This window comes from Poecilia latipinna, unplaced genomic scaffold (genome assembly GCF_001443285.1).
Source record: "Poecilia latipinna isolate Pla-1442-1.1 unplaced genomic scaffold, P_latipinna-1.0 Scaffold21, whole genome shotgun sequence".
Lineage (NCBI taxonomy): Eukaryota > Metazoa > Chordata > Actinopteri > Cyprinodontiformes > Poeciliidae > Poecilia > Poecilia latipinna.
Window position 1 is genome coordinate 319,910 of NW_015112637.1, and position 19,305 is coordinate 339,214.

General features: G+C 38.2%; 1 protein-coding gene across 5 annotated transcripts in view; it reads left to right on the top strand.

Annotated features, from left to right (window-relative positions):
- The window catches only part of triob (trio Rho guanine nucleotide exchange factor b), a 112,179-nt gene that overhangs the window by 3,114 nt on the left and 89,760 nt on the right, over nucleotides 1-19,305 (top strand). For 3 of the 5 annotated variants that reach the window (XM_015035609.1, XM_015035599.1, XM_015035590.1), the window contains exon 2: nucleotides 9,376-9,429. The exons of 1 other annotated variant lie outside the window; for it this stretch is intronic. In XM_015035609.1, coding sequence (XP_014891095.1) covers nucleotides 9,376-9,429 — 54 coding nt within the window. Of the gene's footprint in view, nucleotides 1-9,375; nucleotides 9,430-16,781; nucleotides 16,828-19,305 lie in introns of those variants that run through there. One more of the 5 variants, XM_015035639.1, reaches the window with a different exon arrangement.

Genomic DNA, 19,305 nt, shown 5'->3' on the forward strand with positions numbered 1-19,305 from the left:
TGTGCCAAATATTCCTAAATGCCAGTGGCTAAACGGACAATATAACTTTATCACTTGAGTTAAATAAAGGTAACTTAAGCCCAAGGTCTCACTTAAAAGGCATATTTCCAGATTGTCTACTTTTCAGTTGTGCTTAAGGCTTTCATCCATCCTTTCATCCACTGGGTATACCTACTTACCTATGCAGGGTCATTGGGACCTGTCTCCAGCGGTCAAGTGGTGGGTTACAGACCAAACAGTTTTGCTAGTCCATGACCACACAGAGATACAAGGACAAACAAGCCGCCACATACTCGGTCATATGAGCAATTTAATCAGACCAGTCGACCTAATGTGCATGTTTTCATACCGTGGGAGGTAGCCAGAGAACATGTAGAGAACCCACACTTGTACTGGAAGAACATTCAAACTCCATGGAGAAAGACCTCAGGCTGGGATTCGAACCCAGAACCTTCTTGCTGCAAAGTAATAGTGCTAACATCTGTGTTAGCACTATGTGTTATATATATATATATATATATATATATATATATATATAACCAAATCCCATGAAAATAAAAATTATAGAAACATCTATACTTATTTCATGTGACTGAGGTCAAACTGTTGTGTTCACAGCCAAACAGACTTTAAAAAGCCAAACAGACTTTAAAAAGAAACTAAGAAACTGATATCTATCTATCTATCTATCTATCTATCTATCTATCTATCTATCTATCTATCTATCTATCTATCTATCTATCTATCTATCTATCTATCTACACACATGTATATAAAAAAGAAACTAAATGCAAGGTAGATGAGCACATGATGGAAGTTACAAAAGACTGTTACATTTGGAGGAATCTGCTATTAATGCAAAATACCATAACTAACAAAGAAGAAAGTAGCCATAATGTATACATTACTTCAGTAAAAACTTTCATCTCATAACTATGTGGCAATTTGTACAGTGAGGAGGAGGAAGTCAGAAACAATCTTCTCTGAGAGGCAGCAGCTCGGAAACTGGATTCAGGTCACTTAAATTTTTCTATAAAGCCAGCTGACAACAAATATCGTCTTAATGCACTGTATGAAAAAAAAATCTATTCCATCCAATCATTCACTGTTTCAAAGTCAATTATATATTTTCCAATTTGATCCCAGTTATCAAACAATGCACTCAGTTTAAGTTTATTTTTCAAATTGACTAAAAAGTTTTAAGTCTTATGAAACTCAGTGACTTTCAGCATTCACTCCTTCTAGACCAGCATGAAGCATAAGTGGACTGTCGACTCCATTGTGCTGCAACCGAAGACGCAGTATCACACCGTAAAAACTCAGCTGCTATTTTTCTTGTGAAAAAAACAAACAAACAAACTAGCATTTGTTTTACCCTAAAAGGTTCTTTCAAGCTAGTGGCATGCAATGATGAGAGAAGCTGAAATCCTGATTATAGTCAAAGTCAAACACTTTCTCCATCATTTAGCTCAGACATTGAAGAAAATAAAATAACTCAGCGGTGCAGGTAATTATTGTAAGTAAACATACGAGAGGAAATTTACGACAGAACAGTTATTGTTTTTATGAATATGGTCTGTAGATGGAACAAAATGTTTTGCACTGACAGAAGATACAAACACTCTGAGCACAGATTTCCTGTTCCTGCGTAGCTAAATAGGGAAAATGAAGAGTGCTCACTCCTTCCTTTACTGGCTTGCCAATAAGGAGCTACATAAATATACAATATTTTCCTTGAGGAAGATGCTTTTTAACACATCAATCTGCTTTCTTCTGACAGCATGCATTTGCTTTAGACTGCTCCTTATGACATGGAGCTCTCAGTACTGCAAGGCAGATTTCATCTCAGTAAGACCTGATTTAAAGGGGTTTTAGTTGGTTTATGTCCAAAAAAGGCACGGTCAAATTATTAATTGGTGCTGAAACATAGTGGAAAGTCAGGATGTTATATTTGTTAGCATATTGATGAAGATTTGTACATTTTGGGTTTTATGTTGCAATTAATAAGTAATTGTAAGTCTTTGTACGGGATGCATGTTTTGTCCTTGTAAATCATTTTTGCAATACAAGAATCTTTCTCGGGATTTCAAATATTTTAATGAAAAAATTTCAGTGCTTGAGGCAGATTTTCTCAACGAGTGGAAACAGACGCAAAATCAGTTTTCTCAAGGTTTTGAAGACACAAGATAGAGGCATTTTATTTTACACAGAAACAACTTTCTTGTGCTGTTAAAATGCTTGTTCAGAAATGTGTACATGCTTACAGGCAACGGTTAGTCTGTGCTAAAGTTGCAGTTTAGGGCTTTTAAAGACCTGCATGTACAGCACTGTAATTTAAGCTACAGTGTATATTGGAAAAATATTGTCTTCCCAGAGAAGCCACATGAAATGCACATGTTCAAGTTACTGTCAGTGATGAACAAAAAAATAAAAAAACATATCCCTGTTTCCAGTATTGCCCATCACATATTTATTTTTGTATCATTATTCCCAGTCCTACTAAAGTACTTTTGTATCTACAAGTTTCAAACTCAGGGCAGCAGAATGTGAATCCCTTCTCACTTGACCTTTAGCAGGGGTCAGCAACCTTTACAAGCCAAACAGCTATTTTTTTCCCCCCACTCCTACGAAATACAATTTTTATGGAGTCACAACACATATATTATCCTCTGGACAAACAGATAAATCAAGTCTTAGATATATCTATTATTCATTTTTCATGGCTGATTTTATGTCTTATATTTTTAGAAAAAAAAAAAAATGTTCTGACTTATTTACATAAAGAAAATGAAAGTATTTCTATGACCTGAATGGTCCATGTGAAAAAAGCTAACTCAACAGTACTAAGCCCAGATATCCACTGCAAAAAGTACAGTGGACCAGTATGACAGTATAAGTTGTAAGGGGAAATACTGGACTGTGGAATGAGTGAGATGAAGTCGAAATTAAAGATAGCAGCAGCTGTTCAGTCTGTTGGCGCGCACAGGACAGAGACACCTTATCATCCTCCAGTGTCCATTTAATCTGAGCAACATGTCGATAGGCAGATCTTGATGAAGATAGTAAGATGCATAGGATGCTGCACCAGAGTGCATTTGGACAACAAACCTTGGCAAATTTCCTTACATGATGTCAACAGGAAACGTGATCTTCTGTCGCAGGGGCTCGTGGATTGTATGCACATTGCAGAACTATGATTTAAAAAGGCTCAGATGTGAATAAAGTTCTGTTGAGTTCATGCAACATTCAGAGCAGTAGAAAAATGAAGACTTGAATCATTTTTGATGGATTGTCCTGGAAATACCTGTATGAAAAGCAATATGATGAAACACCCTTCAACTTAGACCACAAACAGCAGGTGTGGTGTATGTACTCCGTAGTACATTTGAGATTACATTTGGGAACAACATATCTCTTAATTAACCCCGATCAAATATGTTGAAGCACTATTGAGACCTTGTGGCAAAAGTAAAAATAACATTTGCACAGTGGAGCATTTTTGAAAATGATTATTTCATATACAGACTCTAAAGTGATTCTTAAATGAAGTTACTGGTCCGGCAATTGCATTACTTTGCCGGACTTCATGCTGAAATTCAATTGTCGTAAAGGCAGCCAGATGTATGCTCCTGTTAGCTTTCACTTATACAACAGATTTTCCTCTGCACTAAAATAATACTGGATAAGTATGCGCATCAGTGCAGTCTGTCTGTATTTTTTTTCTTTTTTTTTTCTTGCTGTGTCGAAAATAATTGTAAATGCACGCAAGCTCAGTAGCTACTCAACAATTAAATTAACACTGGTTGCACCAGCTTTTGACTTTGTGCGTTCAGTGACTGAGGATATAATTAAGATGTGAGCATCAGTAATGACACTGCCGTTATTGACAACTCAGTGAGCTGTGTCCCTCTGTGCCCACAGCAAACCCAATGACCTGTGCCAGTACAAGATGTAATGAGAGCCGAACCATCGAGCAGTGATCTCTCATTTTCTTGTAGTGCAGTCAGAATTGATGGGAGCTTAATGACCTGTAATATCACCTTGCAAACTCAAGAGTAAATCTCGTTATTCTGCTGATGAGATGGAGGAATTTCAACTAGGGGTGAAGTCTGCTGCTTAAAACGAATCTGCAGCGATGATCCATATAGTACATGTCTAAGAAAACATACTCGGAGATCATAAATGGGGCAGATTTTGTGAGGACAGATATAGGAAGGAGGAGAAAAGACAGGGAGCTGAGGAAGGATCTCAAGACAGGATAAAAAAGGAGAGCGTGATGCAGAAAGAGAGGACACAACACACTCAGAGGGATAAACAAGCCTTCACTCATCAAATTATAGATCTCAGGCTTGGGTGGAGCTCAACCCGTAAAATGTAGGCTGTGCTGTTCTTCCTGAGGCTTTAACCTTACGGTTAGATCCAGGGGCAGCCTAATTGGCAGTTGGTCAGAGTTAAAGATCATAAGCTTTGACTGGCATTGCCTTCACTGCTGAATCTCATAGGCTCACTCGCACTGTTAACTCTCACTTACTGAACTCAGCAAAATGAGACCGCTAAATTGAGTTATTTTGACATCCGAGTAAGGTCCCGGACATTCTGTTGCCCGCTGTTAAAATTATTTGGATCAAACTTTGACTTTATTATCGCATATTCATTAAACCGACAGAGATGAATGTCATCATGTTTTCTCTTTCCAGATGTTGAGAGGACTAGGCTACAACATATTTTCAAAAAAAGGAATCTGTAAAAATGAATCATGCAGACTGCAAGCTGTGGCCATGACGAGTGGCAGAGCGGTGGTCTGTCGGAATGTGCAACTGGGAATTTACTTATTGTGACAAAATGCATTTGTTTCTTCGTAATACCTGTAAGATTGATGTGGAAAAGTTTTCTTGATTTGTTATTTCATGACCATCTTTGTAAAGATGTGTTTTAAAACATTTTAAAAGATCTTAACTATATGAATTCGTTGATATTTTTCAGGTACTTAGTGCCATTTTATCACACAGTCAAATAACTGTCACAGTCGGTTGTTATGAAAATGCTGTACATTTGAAAAACAACCTGAAAGAAGTTTGACTTTGTATCAAAGCCATTTCTGATGCCTTGAAATTGGCTTCTGTTTCTTTAAGAACCCCTTACATTTTCCTACACGCCCCCTTCAGCATCTCATCACAACAGTTCTTCTTCATGCCATGCAGTGATGTTGTGTACAACCACCATGTGTTTGCTAATTGCTGCAGTTGCTAGTTTAGAGGAGCCCCAACCCTTCTGTTTTCTATTTTTTCTTGTCTTTTACAGCAAGGACTAATCAATGATAGTGGGAAGAGGGATGGAGATAAATGCAGGGCTGTCTTGGGGAGGAAAAGAAATTATCAGAGAATACAAAAGCCTGAGAATGGAGTGTCAGTTTTCATTAGACATATATTTGTGGATAACCTGAAATTGATTATCAGGATGGCCAAGATGTTGGTTATGTATTTGCAGGATGCTAACTTCACACACATACGCATGATGTGGACACATGCACAGGGGTATAAATCACTGTATCCCACACATGACGCCTAAGGTCTGGGACACACAAGAAAAAGAAAGATGATGGATGAGTGGAGGGAGGAGTATTGCAGATCATAAAAAAGATGGTGGGCTGCTCTGTGTGTCTCCTGCAAACCCACCAACTGATAAAAGAGTAGTCCCCATCGGTAAACAACAGACTCCCACTCATACAATACCCTCTCCCCTTCCCATTCCTCCCACTTCTTTTCAACATAGCTGACGTCTGTCTTTGGCTTATGGTCAAAATTCCAACAATGGTCTTTGTTTGTCACATCAGGTCTTTTGCCACAACATTTATTTGTGATATTAAAGTCGGAGTATGTAACTTTTATTATGTGTTTTTGACATTTTCTAAAAACGTAATCCTCTTCCCCCATGTGTCCCCGTTGCCCTCTTCAAAAATGCACCGCTCCAAAACAAACAACCAATGAGATTCAGGAGGAGGGTCTTAACGCAGTCAATCATTCCAACGTACGTGCTGCTCGATGTACAAAAGGCGGAGAAACGACTTACTGTTTCAGTTTATCGGCCAGCATCGGAGGACATGCTATCTAGCCCTAAGTGTTCACAGCAGACTCTGCTGATGGGAAGAAGCTGTAGAGCAGCAGAGAGCCTCTCCCCATCTCGGTCAGAATGCACACCTTCTGACCTAGCTGTGTATTTTTGTAGTTAGTAGTGGGAGAAGGCAGAGGAGCTTTTTTGTTTTCCTCCAGATTATCTGTCTCATATTATACTGTCATGATGACACAGTGATGATTTTAGTGCATATATATATATATATTACACTTTTTTTTTTTTTACATTTTAATTTGTAAAACTAAAAGAATTTTCTCCAGTTAATGAAACGGGGAAACGGCCATTGTTGCTTCAGAACATATATTACTTATAGGTATTCATTTAAAAAATATGACTTCTCCCTCGTCGATCTGTCTGCTCTGTACTTACAGACCTATAACTGATGCCCCTCCCCTGTCACTCTCTTCCCCTTTAGCTCAAACCAGGAAAACATCTGGATTTGAGATCTGAAGTCACAAACCTCCCACAATGCTTTGTGGCTCTTTTTTTTTCTTTTTCTTTTCAAGAATAGACCTTTGAAAAAGGAGCCAAGAAGTCATGAGGGCATGCACTCCTTGAATCACAGAGTTCTTAAAAAGCTTCTAAAAAAGGAAAGATTATGTGCCGCACAAACCATGTTACATTTTTCCTCCCGTTTTGCTAAAATGTGTTTCTGCGCTCCTCTTCGACTGAAGAATGAGAAATGTGTTTTTATTTGTTCTGCCACAATTTTGTGAAATGTATTTTCCACACAGACACACACACAGTCATTTTGTATTTTCACAGTCACAACTAGTTGGTTGAGGAATGAATGGATGCAGGCAGAAACCTAAGTTTAAACTTCAGCTACGGAGCGGAAAACTCCAGAATTCAAAAACTAATCATGAGCTATGCAGCAGAACCAGTAAGCCAGGAGGATCAGATAAAAAAAAAAAAACAGAACTTGTCTACTCTGCTCTGAATATTTTCTGACATCAATATATTTTTATCTTCATTTTGTTTTGTTTTTTAAATCTCTTGGATTGCAATCAAAACATGGCAATACCAGTGCAAGTAGTGATAAGATCAACATCAGAATTCAAAGACGGGTCCAGAACATGGCCAACGCATAGTTAGGCTAAACAAGTGTAACTCATCTCCTCTCATTGTTTAGTCTGTCCTCTCAGTCATTAACTTCCTTACCGCACATCTGAAGTTTGATGAAAACAAAGCCAAGACAAATCAAGAGGGATGAATAAAAAGAGATAAAACTGCTCCATTGTTATTGTGCTTGTATAATTGTTTCTAATCGTCTCAGGCGATTAGAAACAGGAATACAAAGATGTTTCATACAAAGTAATACAAAGATGTTTCAAAACTTCATGCAAAAACATTGACACCGAGATATTTTTAAGTTACTCTTGCTGAATGTTTCCCTTTCTGGAAGATTAGCCACAATTTGACATTGACACATAGAACTTATTAGTCTGCATTTCACATAAACATACTATAGTTTTTGAGGCTCCTACTTGTTTTCCCACACTTTTCCACACCATAGTATACATGGTTATCTGCCCATTTTGTGTGTATTTCAAAGCACATCCACATGGAAATAAGGGGGGAGGTAAAAATCAAAGAAAAAAAAGAGGATGGATGGATTTACACAATGACATTATGAATAAACCTATTTATTCATATATTTTATTCCCTACCTTTCCATCTATGCAGAGATTCCTGTAATTTTTTACACACATCGATATCTTCTGCTATGCTTCTAACACTTCTCCCTGTAGTGACTTTATATGTTTAAAACAAAGAGCGGCATAATGTGGAGTTTGCTTTGGTGAAATTAAACCCCCGCTTTTGCGGTGTGAGTTTGCATGCATGTGTGAGACTGCTTGTCTTCTGTCAACAGCTGTGTCAAGCCTGTCCAACAGGACCTGTGCAGTCTCGCTCTCGCAAACAGACTCTTGCTGCATCGGTCCCACTGGCTTTTTGAAGACGGAGCGAGGCTCTAATTCGTGTCACGTAAAAGCAGAGCTCTTTTGACTCGGCCTTGGCCCTTCAGCCTTCGGATAAAATAGGCCAAGGATCAGGCTTAACATCCCATCTTACTGTCAATGCTTCTAGGAGAGCGTTTACCTCTGGCAAATTGGTTGCTGCTCCACAGGATCTTTAGCAACTTTTGCCCATCTGGGTCATTATTTATTGATTCTGTTTTATAGAGTATTCATCTACAGGCAAAGTTTGCAAGCCGTAAAATGTTAAGTGTCTCCATGTGACATTTGATGCCACCTCTCTGTAGTAAAAAAAATCATCATTTTATTGTATGAACATTTTCTTCTAGTTATGAAATATTGATTTCTTTATGGGAACATTTGGTTCTGAGCCTGAACCTGTAAAGTTCTCTTTTGTCTCTTTTTTTTTTTACTTCAATTTGAAATTGATGCCAGATAATGCTCGATGCTTTTTAATGCTTAATTAGTTTCTGAGAATTCAAAACTTCAGTATGGATCACAGCTATGACTTCACTGCCCTTCCTTCTGGCCCGTGTTTTTTTTTCTTTTCTTTTCTTTTTTACCTCTCAGCCCATTCGGATCCCTCTGCCCTCTGTCTTTTCGCTGATAAGGCCTTGAGCGCTTTATCAGGACCTTTTCCTGGACCAAACACTTCATCTGCTCCGCGAAGAACGAGGCATACAGTGTGTAAGCAGGTGCTTACTGTAATCCTCGCTAGGCGACAGCATATGCCAGGCTGTTCTTTTCAGAAAGGCAGCCAGGAGAAGTCAGAGTGGAGAACTAAGCTGGCTGTGTCCCTCTTTCCCCTCCTCCATGTTATCTTGTGCCACGATAGTGCCATGTTGTTGAGTGACCCAGAAAGCAGTTCTTCTTCTGTTCAATGCATGATGCATGGTAGTGAAAGTAAGCATTTGGGCGAAGGATTTATTTGGAGCGAGACTCAAATAGTGTGAGGGGCTCTTTTCACATCAAGGCATCAAAGTTTTCATTAATGTAAGTTTTATAGTGCTTACACCCCTGTGCTGCAGTGTGAGTGCACAAGCATCTGTGTGCAACATGCAAGATGGTGTTTAATCTTAGTTAGGGGACAAACCAGATATCTGGATCAAAGGGTTGTTGGTACTGTAAGCACCCTGTAATTCCACCACTTCAACAGGCTTTGCTGCATCTCCAGTTGGTTGCAGCCTTCTTCAATCTGTTTGTGCCTCCTTGAACTCATCATGCATCTCTCTGTGTGTGTTTGTGTGTGTGTGTGTTTTTTTTTTAGACTGCTCTCTTCCAAAATGTGAATCCAAACTGGATGGTCCTGGTCAAACCTCAGGTAGGTCAAACTCCTAACGGCGCGACAGTCATTCACATTGTTTCTAAAGTATCCCAACACATTTATTTATTTATTTATTTATTTATTTATTTATTTATTTATTTATTTATTTATTTTTATATATTTTACAGTGGTCTGTATAGATTTTTCGAGGGGATTTTATAGATTTGGCGTATAACCTTGAGTTTGGATGTTTTTCAAGTCAGTGAAATTACTCTGTGTTTTTGTGTTTAATGATGTAAAGCACTTTGAAATGCCTTGCAGCTGAAATGTGCTACAAATAAAATTTAATTTGATTTCATATTAGTCTTCCGAGTTAACAATTTAATAATGTAGGAGCCATTTTTTAACCATCTGACTGGCTCTGTAGTCCAACAGATGTGGGAGGGGCAGCACTGCACTCCTGTTGTAAAGTAAAAAAATCTTAAGGGAAAGCTCAGGTTATTTACAGGTTCATTAACGTTATTTCCAGTAATAGATCCCTTACCTCCAGTAGACAGATGTTGGAACGTACTATGTTACTTCACTAAAGTTACACTGGCGAACTCTGCTGGTTCTGTCCACCCGCCTGAGCAGCTGATCCACGGAAAAAGCCGATATTTAGTCCACCAGGATAAATATATCATCTTTGATATATTTGAGTTTGAGTCTGTCAAACGACAGGGAAATTGGGTTAAATTTGTAGGTTGAAACCCACAAATTAATATATTTTCAGTTTGAAGTGTTTTGAATTGCTAAAACAGGCTAAAACAAGAGTGAGTTCATCTGACTAGCTATTACCCTTTCACTATTTATTTACTTTTCTATCAGTCTGAGAGAATCCTGATAGGAGCTTTTTGTTATTAAGGATGATAATTGTTAAAAAACAGTAAAAAAAAAAAAAAAAAAAGTATATTCTTTGACTCCGATTTCCATTGAAATGTTTCTTATTAATGATGGTTAACTTCACTGAATCTCACTTTTAAACTCTGGACTATCCAATTGGATAAATATAAATGCTATGAGAGAAAGTTTTGGAAACTGAAATATTTGCCAACCTCACTAACAAATACCAGCCCATGCACTGTGAGGAAGAATTATTCGTCGTTGTTAAAACATACAAAAAATGAATTTCATTTTAAATAAAATCTTGTGTTTTCTCAAAGCTTCCCTGAATTAAATCCCATCAGATTGAATCTCTTCCATGCACAAGCAACTCTGACCTTGTGTGTTGACATCTCCTAATGCCTCCCGGCCACTAAGACTATAAATACACCAAGTCATTCTCTCCTGGCTTTCTTGCTCATGGTCATAAAAATGCCAGTTAAGTACCCTGAATCTGGATATGCACGAAGATTATCTCAAATAAAGGGAACAAAGTATAGTTTTCCTTTTTTTTTTTTTTCCCAGTGTAATCTCCTTTGGACTTAAGTATATAAGGACGCTTTGGATATCTTCCATAATAAGTTTAATTTATGTTTTTACTAATCCACGCTTGGCCGACTGGCATACAGAGGCATTTTGTTTGCATTGCCATAGTGGGAGGAAACGGGGACAGTTTCTCTCCAGATTCATGTCATGATAGATTTGCAGTTTTGGACCACGGCAGAAGAGCTTCATCATGAGCCGATCGTGTCTGATGTCGCTCTGAGTCTGATATGCTAGACTCTGTTTGACCTGATGTTTTTTTTTTCCAACTAGGCCATGCACGGATGAAAAGAAGATTGGTTCTTATCGACAGCTTGGCCCATTATTCCCAGTTGCCAGATCGTGAATGGAAGCTAATGTGAAATGATTGAGACATGCCAGGGGAATCCCATGCCCAGACCTTTAGCCACCACCTCTTGAATTTCTCCCCTAATGCTGAACAAATGGCACAGTACAGAGCAGCACTGGTGTCTGTACATTTCTACTGAAATGAAGTAGAAATTCACAAGCTGCTAACTGCTCACTGGAGTTAATCAGGCTGTGCTGCTTATTTATGACTTTTTGTTCCTGTTTCCTTTTCAATTACTGCAAACACAATTAAGTTGCTGTCAAATGAAGCGTCAATTTAACAAACTGCCTCAAGCATCTCGGCTTACAGCAACAGGAAATTAATGGTGTTTTCTCGGAACACTGGATTCTTACATCTATTTCATCTGTTTTGCTTGAAAACTGATTAGCGGCACGTTCTGAATGAAGAACTGTCTATTTATTTATGAATTATTTTATTTGTCTAGTAGTAGGTGAACGAACGGCAGCTACGTCTGCCTGAAGTTGTGATTGATTTCTTTGTTGTTGCTCATGTTTCCTTTTAAAAGTCTTGACGTAATGTCAACTGCTTACTTCTTGTTCTTTAATTGATTAGTCAACTAGGTTAAAGATGAGTCTGTCTTCTCATGGGAATAATTTGCTGACAGCTTGATGAGGTTTTGCTTTCTTGCGGTTTTGATATTTATCGATTATTACGATTTGTGATTTGTCCTGCGAAAAGGAAGTCTCCAGCGTAAAGCAAAGCTGTGATAGAGAGTAGTTAAGAGTATATTCTGTGCCACGTATGCTCTCATGGTTGACTCAGAGTGACTCAACATTTTCACATTTCACCACGTTAAACCATATACCGGCTTGTTTCTATTTGAACTTTATGCAGCACGCCATCGGTTGTGTGAAACTATGAAGTAGAGAGAAAATTATATATAAATGTTAAAAATTCTTGCAAAATAATATTTAAAACGTGTAAAATGCATTTGTACTCTCAGTCTCTGTTACTTTGACACCCTTGGCTAAAATGTGTTAATAATGAGGCCACATTATTGAAATGCATAAAGCCAATGTGTGTGGAATGTAACATCCATATAAATACTCTATGAAAGAGTTTTGTTGGTGAACATAAGTGAAGAAACAACATGAAAAAGATCAAAGGCAGGTCAGAGATAACATACCATGAAACTTAGTGGGGACAGGTAATGAGAGGATGCTTTTTTTTTTTTTTTTTTTAGCTGGGAGATATAGAATGGTTAAAGTTGATAAAAGATGGATGGAGCTAAACACAGGGCAATCTGAGAAGAAATCCTGCAGAAGACTTGAAACAAGGGGATATGTTTACCTTCCAGTAGGACACACACCCCTTAATTTTATCCCAGTTAAAGTCTGGACCTAGAGCAAATTGAGAATATGTGCTGCAAGACTTACAAATTGATGTTCACAGCTGTTTAACTACACTGCAAAGAAGATTTGGGACATTTTTTTTCCTTCTGTACATTTGTAAAACTAATAAGAGATGTAGCCCAAAAGATTTGCAATTGTAATCACAGCATGAGGGTTTGTAGTAAAAATTGTTGACTCAGAGGGGCTGATGCCATACTTTTTTAGATAAAAAAAAATGATTTTTTTTTTTCATTTTTTGCTTTTGCTTCCATTTCAATTACCCACTGCTTTGTGTTGGCGCATTGCATCAAATACAAGGAAAAAACACAAAAGTTTATGGTTTGACAAAATGTAAAAAAAAGAAAAAGAGATACAAATACTTTTTCAGGATGTCGGTCACTTTCCACCATTTGTATTTTTGTACATGACAGGAGATTATTCTAAAAACATGCATGCATACATGTTTCTTCGTTGAGGACGCTTGTCCACAAAATCGCAAAGAGTCCCTTGCATGCACTCTTAGCTTGCATATGGGCTTCCAGACCAAGCGTGCTCAGAGTAAACAGTTGGACTGTCCCCCAGTTATGCTCTGGATCTCAATCCAAGATAATCTGCCACAGTAGCCAACTGGCTGTTGAGTCAGGATCATTCTGATCTCCTGTTGTACTAAAGGGATATAAGCATGCTTGGTATGGTGAATTAAATGGGAATTTGCCTCGCCAGCTGAAAGTGAAGATAACTTTTTCAGCACAGAGGGGGGAGATTGAGTGGTCTCCTCCTCTGCACTGCTTTCCTCTCGTCTCCGCCATATGTTTCTGTTCAGTTTAATTCAGCAGTGAGCTCAGTCTCTCATCCCTGCCCACACTGAGCTCACTGTGTGGTTCCTATTGAACTGGGCTTTGAATGCTAACCATGTGCACCGCGGGTAGACAAGCAGCCAGGCATACTCCCTCAGTCTGTCTCTCTCTTTCACTCTTTCTCTCCCTGACAGACACACACACGCACACACACACACGCGCGCGTGCACACACGGTCCTCTAAGCAGCGGAAGAAGTGGTTTCCTCAGAGTTCATTGGATTTCTGTTTTTTGAAATCGTCCCCCTGCAGAGGCCTGGATGGTGAAGATGAGGCTTAATGGTGTGTGTGTGTGTTTGCGGAAGTTGTTTATTGTGAATTAAGTTAGTTCACTTTTCAAGTTCATGTCTTTTATTTTGATGCGTTCTGTTTCTTCTTATCCCAATAACTGGTAAACATGTAAAACTACTGTAATACAGACATATCAGGTTGTTTCTGGCTGATAGGAATTTACAATTTTCTTCAAAATCTAACTTGCACATTCTGAACTTAAAAGTGTTCGAGAAAAAGTCAGATTTGTGATCACTACTAATTTACCATGAAGGATATTTGGCTCTTGTTAGTTGTGTTTATTTGTGGGTTTTAGCAGTTGTTTATGTAAAGGCCTTTCCCAGGACTGACACTGAAAAGTAGTCACAGCTATAAGTTCTATAGTATGTATACTTGTCCCTATGAAATCAACTTAAAAAGTAAATACGATGCCACTTGATGCACTGTCTGTCACAAATCAGAGCTAGTAAATGATACATAAGTGTTTTGCTAGTGAAATTTCCACCTTTGTTAAAAAAGAACCGACAGAACAAATAATCTGAACACAATAAAATTCTTCATAGGTTATATTTAAAGTCCTAACACCCAAACTGAAGATGTTGTATTTTAATGTAATGGTCAAATCCTCTACTTTATTAAGACAAATACAAATTGTTTGGTTGAACTTTATTTGAACTTGCTTGTAGAAAAAAAATAAAATAAAAATAGTGTTGCTGTCATCTAACTTGCAAGGAAGCGTGAAGGATATACAAGCAGTGTCCATCCTAGTATTGTCCACAGAGGGCTGTTTACACACATCTGCCTTTAAGCACCTGTGTGAGCTCCTATGAATGTTGTTTACACTACAGAGGATCCTGACTTTGTGTGCTTTTTTTGCTGTGTGTTTGCACAGGCAACTTTCATTGGATCACTCATGTGAGTGCAGCATGAGTGCTAAGGATAAAGTAATTCACAGTTTTAATAGATACAATACATCCTGACAGCCGCAATTACTCATTTAAAGTTAACTTATCAATGGATTTGTATTTGGATTACTTTACCCAATGTGTTAGATGTACTTATATTTGGACATCCTCTACTTTTTAAAAATCTTTTAAATGTCTCTTGGATGTTTATTTTCTGTATGGCTTTGCTTTTTATCTTTTATTTATTTTCATTTGTTCAGCACTTTTTGTAAACTTGTTGTTTTTGGATGTAGAGTTTAGAAATAAAACGAATCTGGATTTTTGATGCTGTTGGTGACAAATGGCTACACTAAATTTCAGCTGGATATGATGTGAGCACTCTTTACCTTTTAAAAATAACCAATAACTAATAAATAACTAGTGTTATTTCTTCTTAATTACACAGGTCCGTGCATTCTTCTAAAATAGTAAATGGAACCACAAACATCCAGAATTGTTTACTAATTAATAATTAAAACTAATTGGTTTTAATTTGAAATTATACAAATTAAGTAGTATACATTAAATGTAACTTAAACATCTTGCACAATCTGTGGTTGTACAAGTTGTATAAATGTTGGGCACTTTGTCTAAAACTTGTTATAAATAAACAAGTAAAACATAATAATAATGACAACTGCAGGAAAATCGAGTAATGCTATTTTCTAAAATGCAATAATTATTGCCATATTATTGCCATATTTTTCACACCTTTGAACAAAACTGTAAGTAAGGATATCAATATCCATGATGAATGTGCACAATAATAATCATAATGCAAAATGTTAATATAGTAAATAAAAAACTCTATCATGCTGAATGTATTTAGCTATTATGAGAACACAGAGCACAAGTCATGAAATTTTCCTGCACACCTAAAATGTTTTTTTTTTTTCAATCTGTAAAGCGATAGAGGAGAAAAGACCAAACTATGTCTATAATCACATGTCTGCACCTCCCACCAAAACGTCATTGATCAAATTCACCAGTAGAATTTTTTTTTCTCTTCCCTGATTAGAATTCAGATCCGTTCCCCATGACATCCACACAAACAAGCGCATTAGACGTATAAATACGCCACCATCTGCTAATAAGCTCCATCTGCCGTACACTGAATTTACCCCCGAAGTCATGTAGAGTTTCTCTTCTGTCAACATTACATTCTCTCCTTCTTTCTGAATGCGCTTTTTTTCCTGCAAGATCTGGCATCAGTGCAACGGTCATGATCTATTATTGATGCTGTGTCGACAGCCTTTTGACAAATAAAGGTTAGCACGACAGCGTAATTTATTGTTATGTGCCCTCCCCCTCAAACCCTTATGGCATCCCTTTTTCCCCACATCATCATCATCATCATCATCATCTTTGTCCTCTTCCTCTCAGATCATGCTCTTTTTCTTGGGAGCACTGATGCATAGAAAAACGAGGTTCCACTCTCTCCTGCATCCAATTGCCATCAGCCTCTCCCATGCGGATTGGCCAATCGCTCTTCTGAGCGGGGCTGACAGGGGAGGGGCAGAGAGTCAGGGACGGGGCGAAGGGGGATGTGTTGTGTTCGTGTGCTCTTGCTAGCTGCTCCTTGACTTGAGGAATATAAAGGATGCTTGGCTGCTCCAGGAGCAGGGGGGGATGCCACTGTAATGCCAGATCTACGCTAGCCAGCGGATGCGTTTGCAGGTCTTGATTACTGTGCTGCTGAGGAGTTATTTTTATTCATTGAAATTAGCGACACTGGAATATGCTTTTTTTTTTTTTTCACTGCATCTGTGCAAATGGATCAGTGATTCAAATTTTATTTTACGTGTCGATGACCGCAAAACTCCAGATGTCTTGATCTGTGCCAGCAATGCGTTTCGAGGGAAATCCACAACTCAGTTTAGAAATGCATGCACGTCAAGTGGATCTGATGCTGGCAGTTTCTGCTTTTGCTACTTATTGATTTGACTGACCTCTTGCACTGGAACACGCTACATAAGAATGATTGACAAATGCTCACTGAATCAAACAGGTAATTCAGAGCGGAGCTGATCATAAAGGAATTGGAGAGGTATAAGCCATAAAAGAGGGATTTTCTTAGACGGGTAACTTTTTCATTGAAGTTCCTTTATGGATGGCATCCCCTCTGCTGGCGTGCGGCTCTTTTTCTCTCTGGCTCTTTAAGTGGTTTAAGGGAGTAAACAGGCTGAGGACATGTCCATCCAGATCCTATCTGCTCCCCCCTGTAAGTAAGACGTGTTTACAGAGTCCCACAGCGAAACGAAATGCGATTTTTAGGCTGCTTTGTTTTTGTTAATACGCTTGGCGGCAAAAACACAGCTCTAAAGTTAGATTTCAGAGGTTTGCAGGCTAACTATTAAGCGCATGTGACTCATGCGGTCTTACCTCTTCTGCTGCTACGATCCGTGTTTACATGGAAAGGGGGTGTAACCGTCAAAGATGTAAGACAGAAGATCTGTGAAGTGGTCGGGATTGCATAATTTGTTTCACACATAAAAGACAAAATAATTGGCATGTTTTGTCATGTATTCCTGAACTGAAATATTATACCAGGCAAGAGATTAAAGAACAAAGATCTAAAGATTGGAAGATGAAGCTGGAGTCTAGACCCCTGGCGATGAATTATATTGTATAAAGCTGAAGAAGAGCTTCGGAGCTATCCTATGTAAGTTTAGCTGAACAGAAACCAGATGTTGCAGCACATCTGGTTACAGGCAAACACCTAATGTTTAAAGTTTGCTTATCCATCATTCAAGTTCTTAAATGTGTAAAATGCCAATCTAAAAGCTATTAATGTTAGTTATCACTACGCTACATTACACTTAATTTAGATAAAGAAATTTTATTTAGCTTCTAATATACATCCTGACCCTCAATAGAAAGGAATTTAAGTCTGAAATCGAGTGTAGTGACCCGTCAGCATTTCTTTTTTTAATTGTCTTGTCAGTATTGATTTTCCAGGAGCACGGTGATGGAAATATGAAGGTCAGGAATGTTGGGAATGTTTTCTTTAATAAATTTGTATGACATAGTCTACTCTTGAAGTAAATATTGGATTATGTTATGGTAACTTTTACTGTATTTCAAAATTTCTGACTCTACCAAGTAACATGGGTTACTTGGTACCACAATTCTGAAAGTTGTGGTTTGGAAATTGCTCATTCATTCTGTAATATTTTTAATTTGGTTTGGTTTAGTCTTGTTAGCAAGATGCCAGCGAAAGGGCTGTAGTGACTCTGGATTTGTGCTCGTCTGTATCCAGAATATAATTTTGGCTTATGTTTTCTGTGCAGGAACTATGATATTGTGGTATTTTAACATGAGGTTATTATACTTTGAAAAAGTATAATAACCTTAAAATTAGAAGAAAAAGTTGAAAGAGTAAGACAACAGTCCCATAGTTTTCCTCAGATGTTAGAAATTATGTTGTTGTGGGATTAATTTTCTCTTTCCTAATCATGCCCATTTGTGCCATGTGTAGTTGTTTTTTTTTCTGTGAGAATATGATGCAGATAAAAACAGGAAATACAACATGGATGCACACTGTATCCTGTGTGTGTGCAGTCAGGGTGGAGTCCTGGTTCCGCTGGCAGCTCTATGTGGTTTTAAAGCCCCAAAGTTGCAGCTCCGATTGTTTTCCTTTATCTTTTGGCCTCGAATCTTTCTCCTTTTGGGATAGTTTGAGACTGAGACTACCGGGAGCCAGAGCAAAAATATGAAAATAGCTGGATAGGATTAGATGTAGAGCTCCTCAAATGCCCGAATTAGTGTGAAATATTTTCCTCCGTAGGAATGCTGGTGTAAATCAGCTGCAAAATTGTAAGCACTCGTCTGCCAGTGCAGTTCATGTGCCCCTGTATGATGTTCGTCTGGCTCTGTGGATTGTAATTTTGAGCGGACAAATACAATTCTTCTCTGAATGACCACCGGCCCCTCTCAGGGAGTATTTGTATGCACGTGCATGTGGTTACTCATGCAGGCCGGTCAGATGTTCCATCAGATAATCTCATAGCGTGCTGTTTTTAAAAACCAGTTGTTTTTAGAGCTGTGACAACAGTGAAGTGCTTGGCTCCTGTCACGGAGACGAGCATTGGATGTGTAGCTTGCTGTCTGCCATGTGTTTACTCAGCAGGACATTGGTCTTTGTTGTGGACAAGTCTAGTGCAAAACTATTCACAACACAATGGAGTTCCATGGAGGGAAGTTGACAACAGAAACAAGGAGACTGTAATCAGGAAATGACCAGAGAAGAGTGTTTTGAATGAAAGGCAAAGTAAGGAGGGGCAAAAAAAAAAAAAAAAAAAAGGAAAAAAAAAAACAGAACCTGGGTAGCGGTGACCACTTTGTGGGGTCAGTGATGTGTACATTTATCTTAAAATGTCCCTGTAAGCTGTCACAGAGAAAGCCACACAAACGAGCTCCGTTAAACAATAATGTGAGAGCTACAACGTGTTTTGCACCACATTATGATCCTCTGGGACCAAACTCTCATTGCTGAGCTCCTGAACATGGTGGCTGATTTTCCACATTTGGTGACCCTGCTGGTGCACGCAATCACACACTCGCTGTGCTTCAGTGTCTCCATTTTAACTTCATGAAGATAAAGAACATAAAGTAATACATGGAATATTAAGTATTTTTTTATTAACATCATCACATTTTCTTTCCCAGTTTTGGCTGAACAGTTTGTAGGATCTATTGT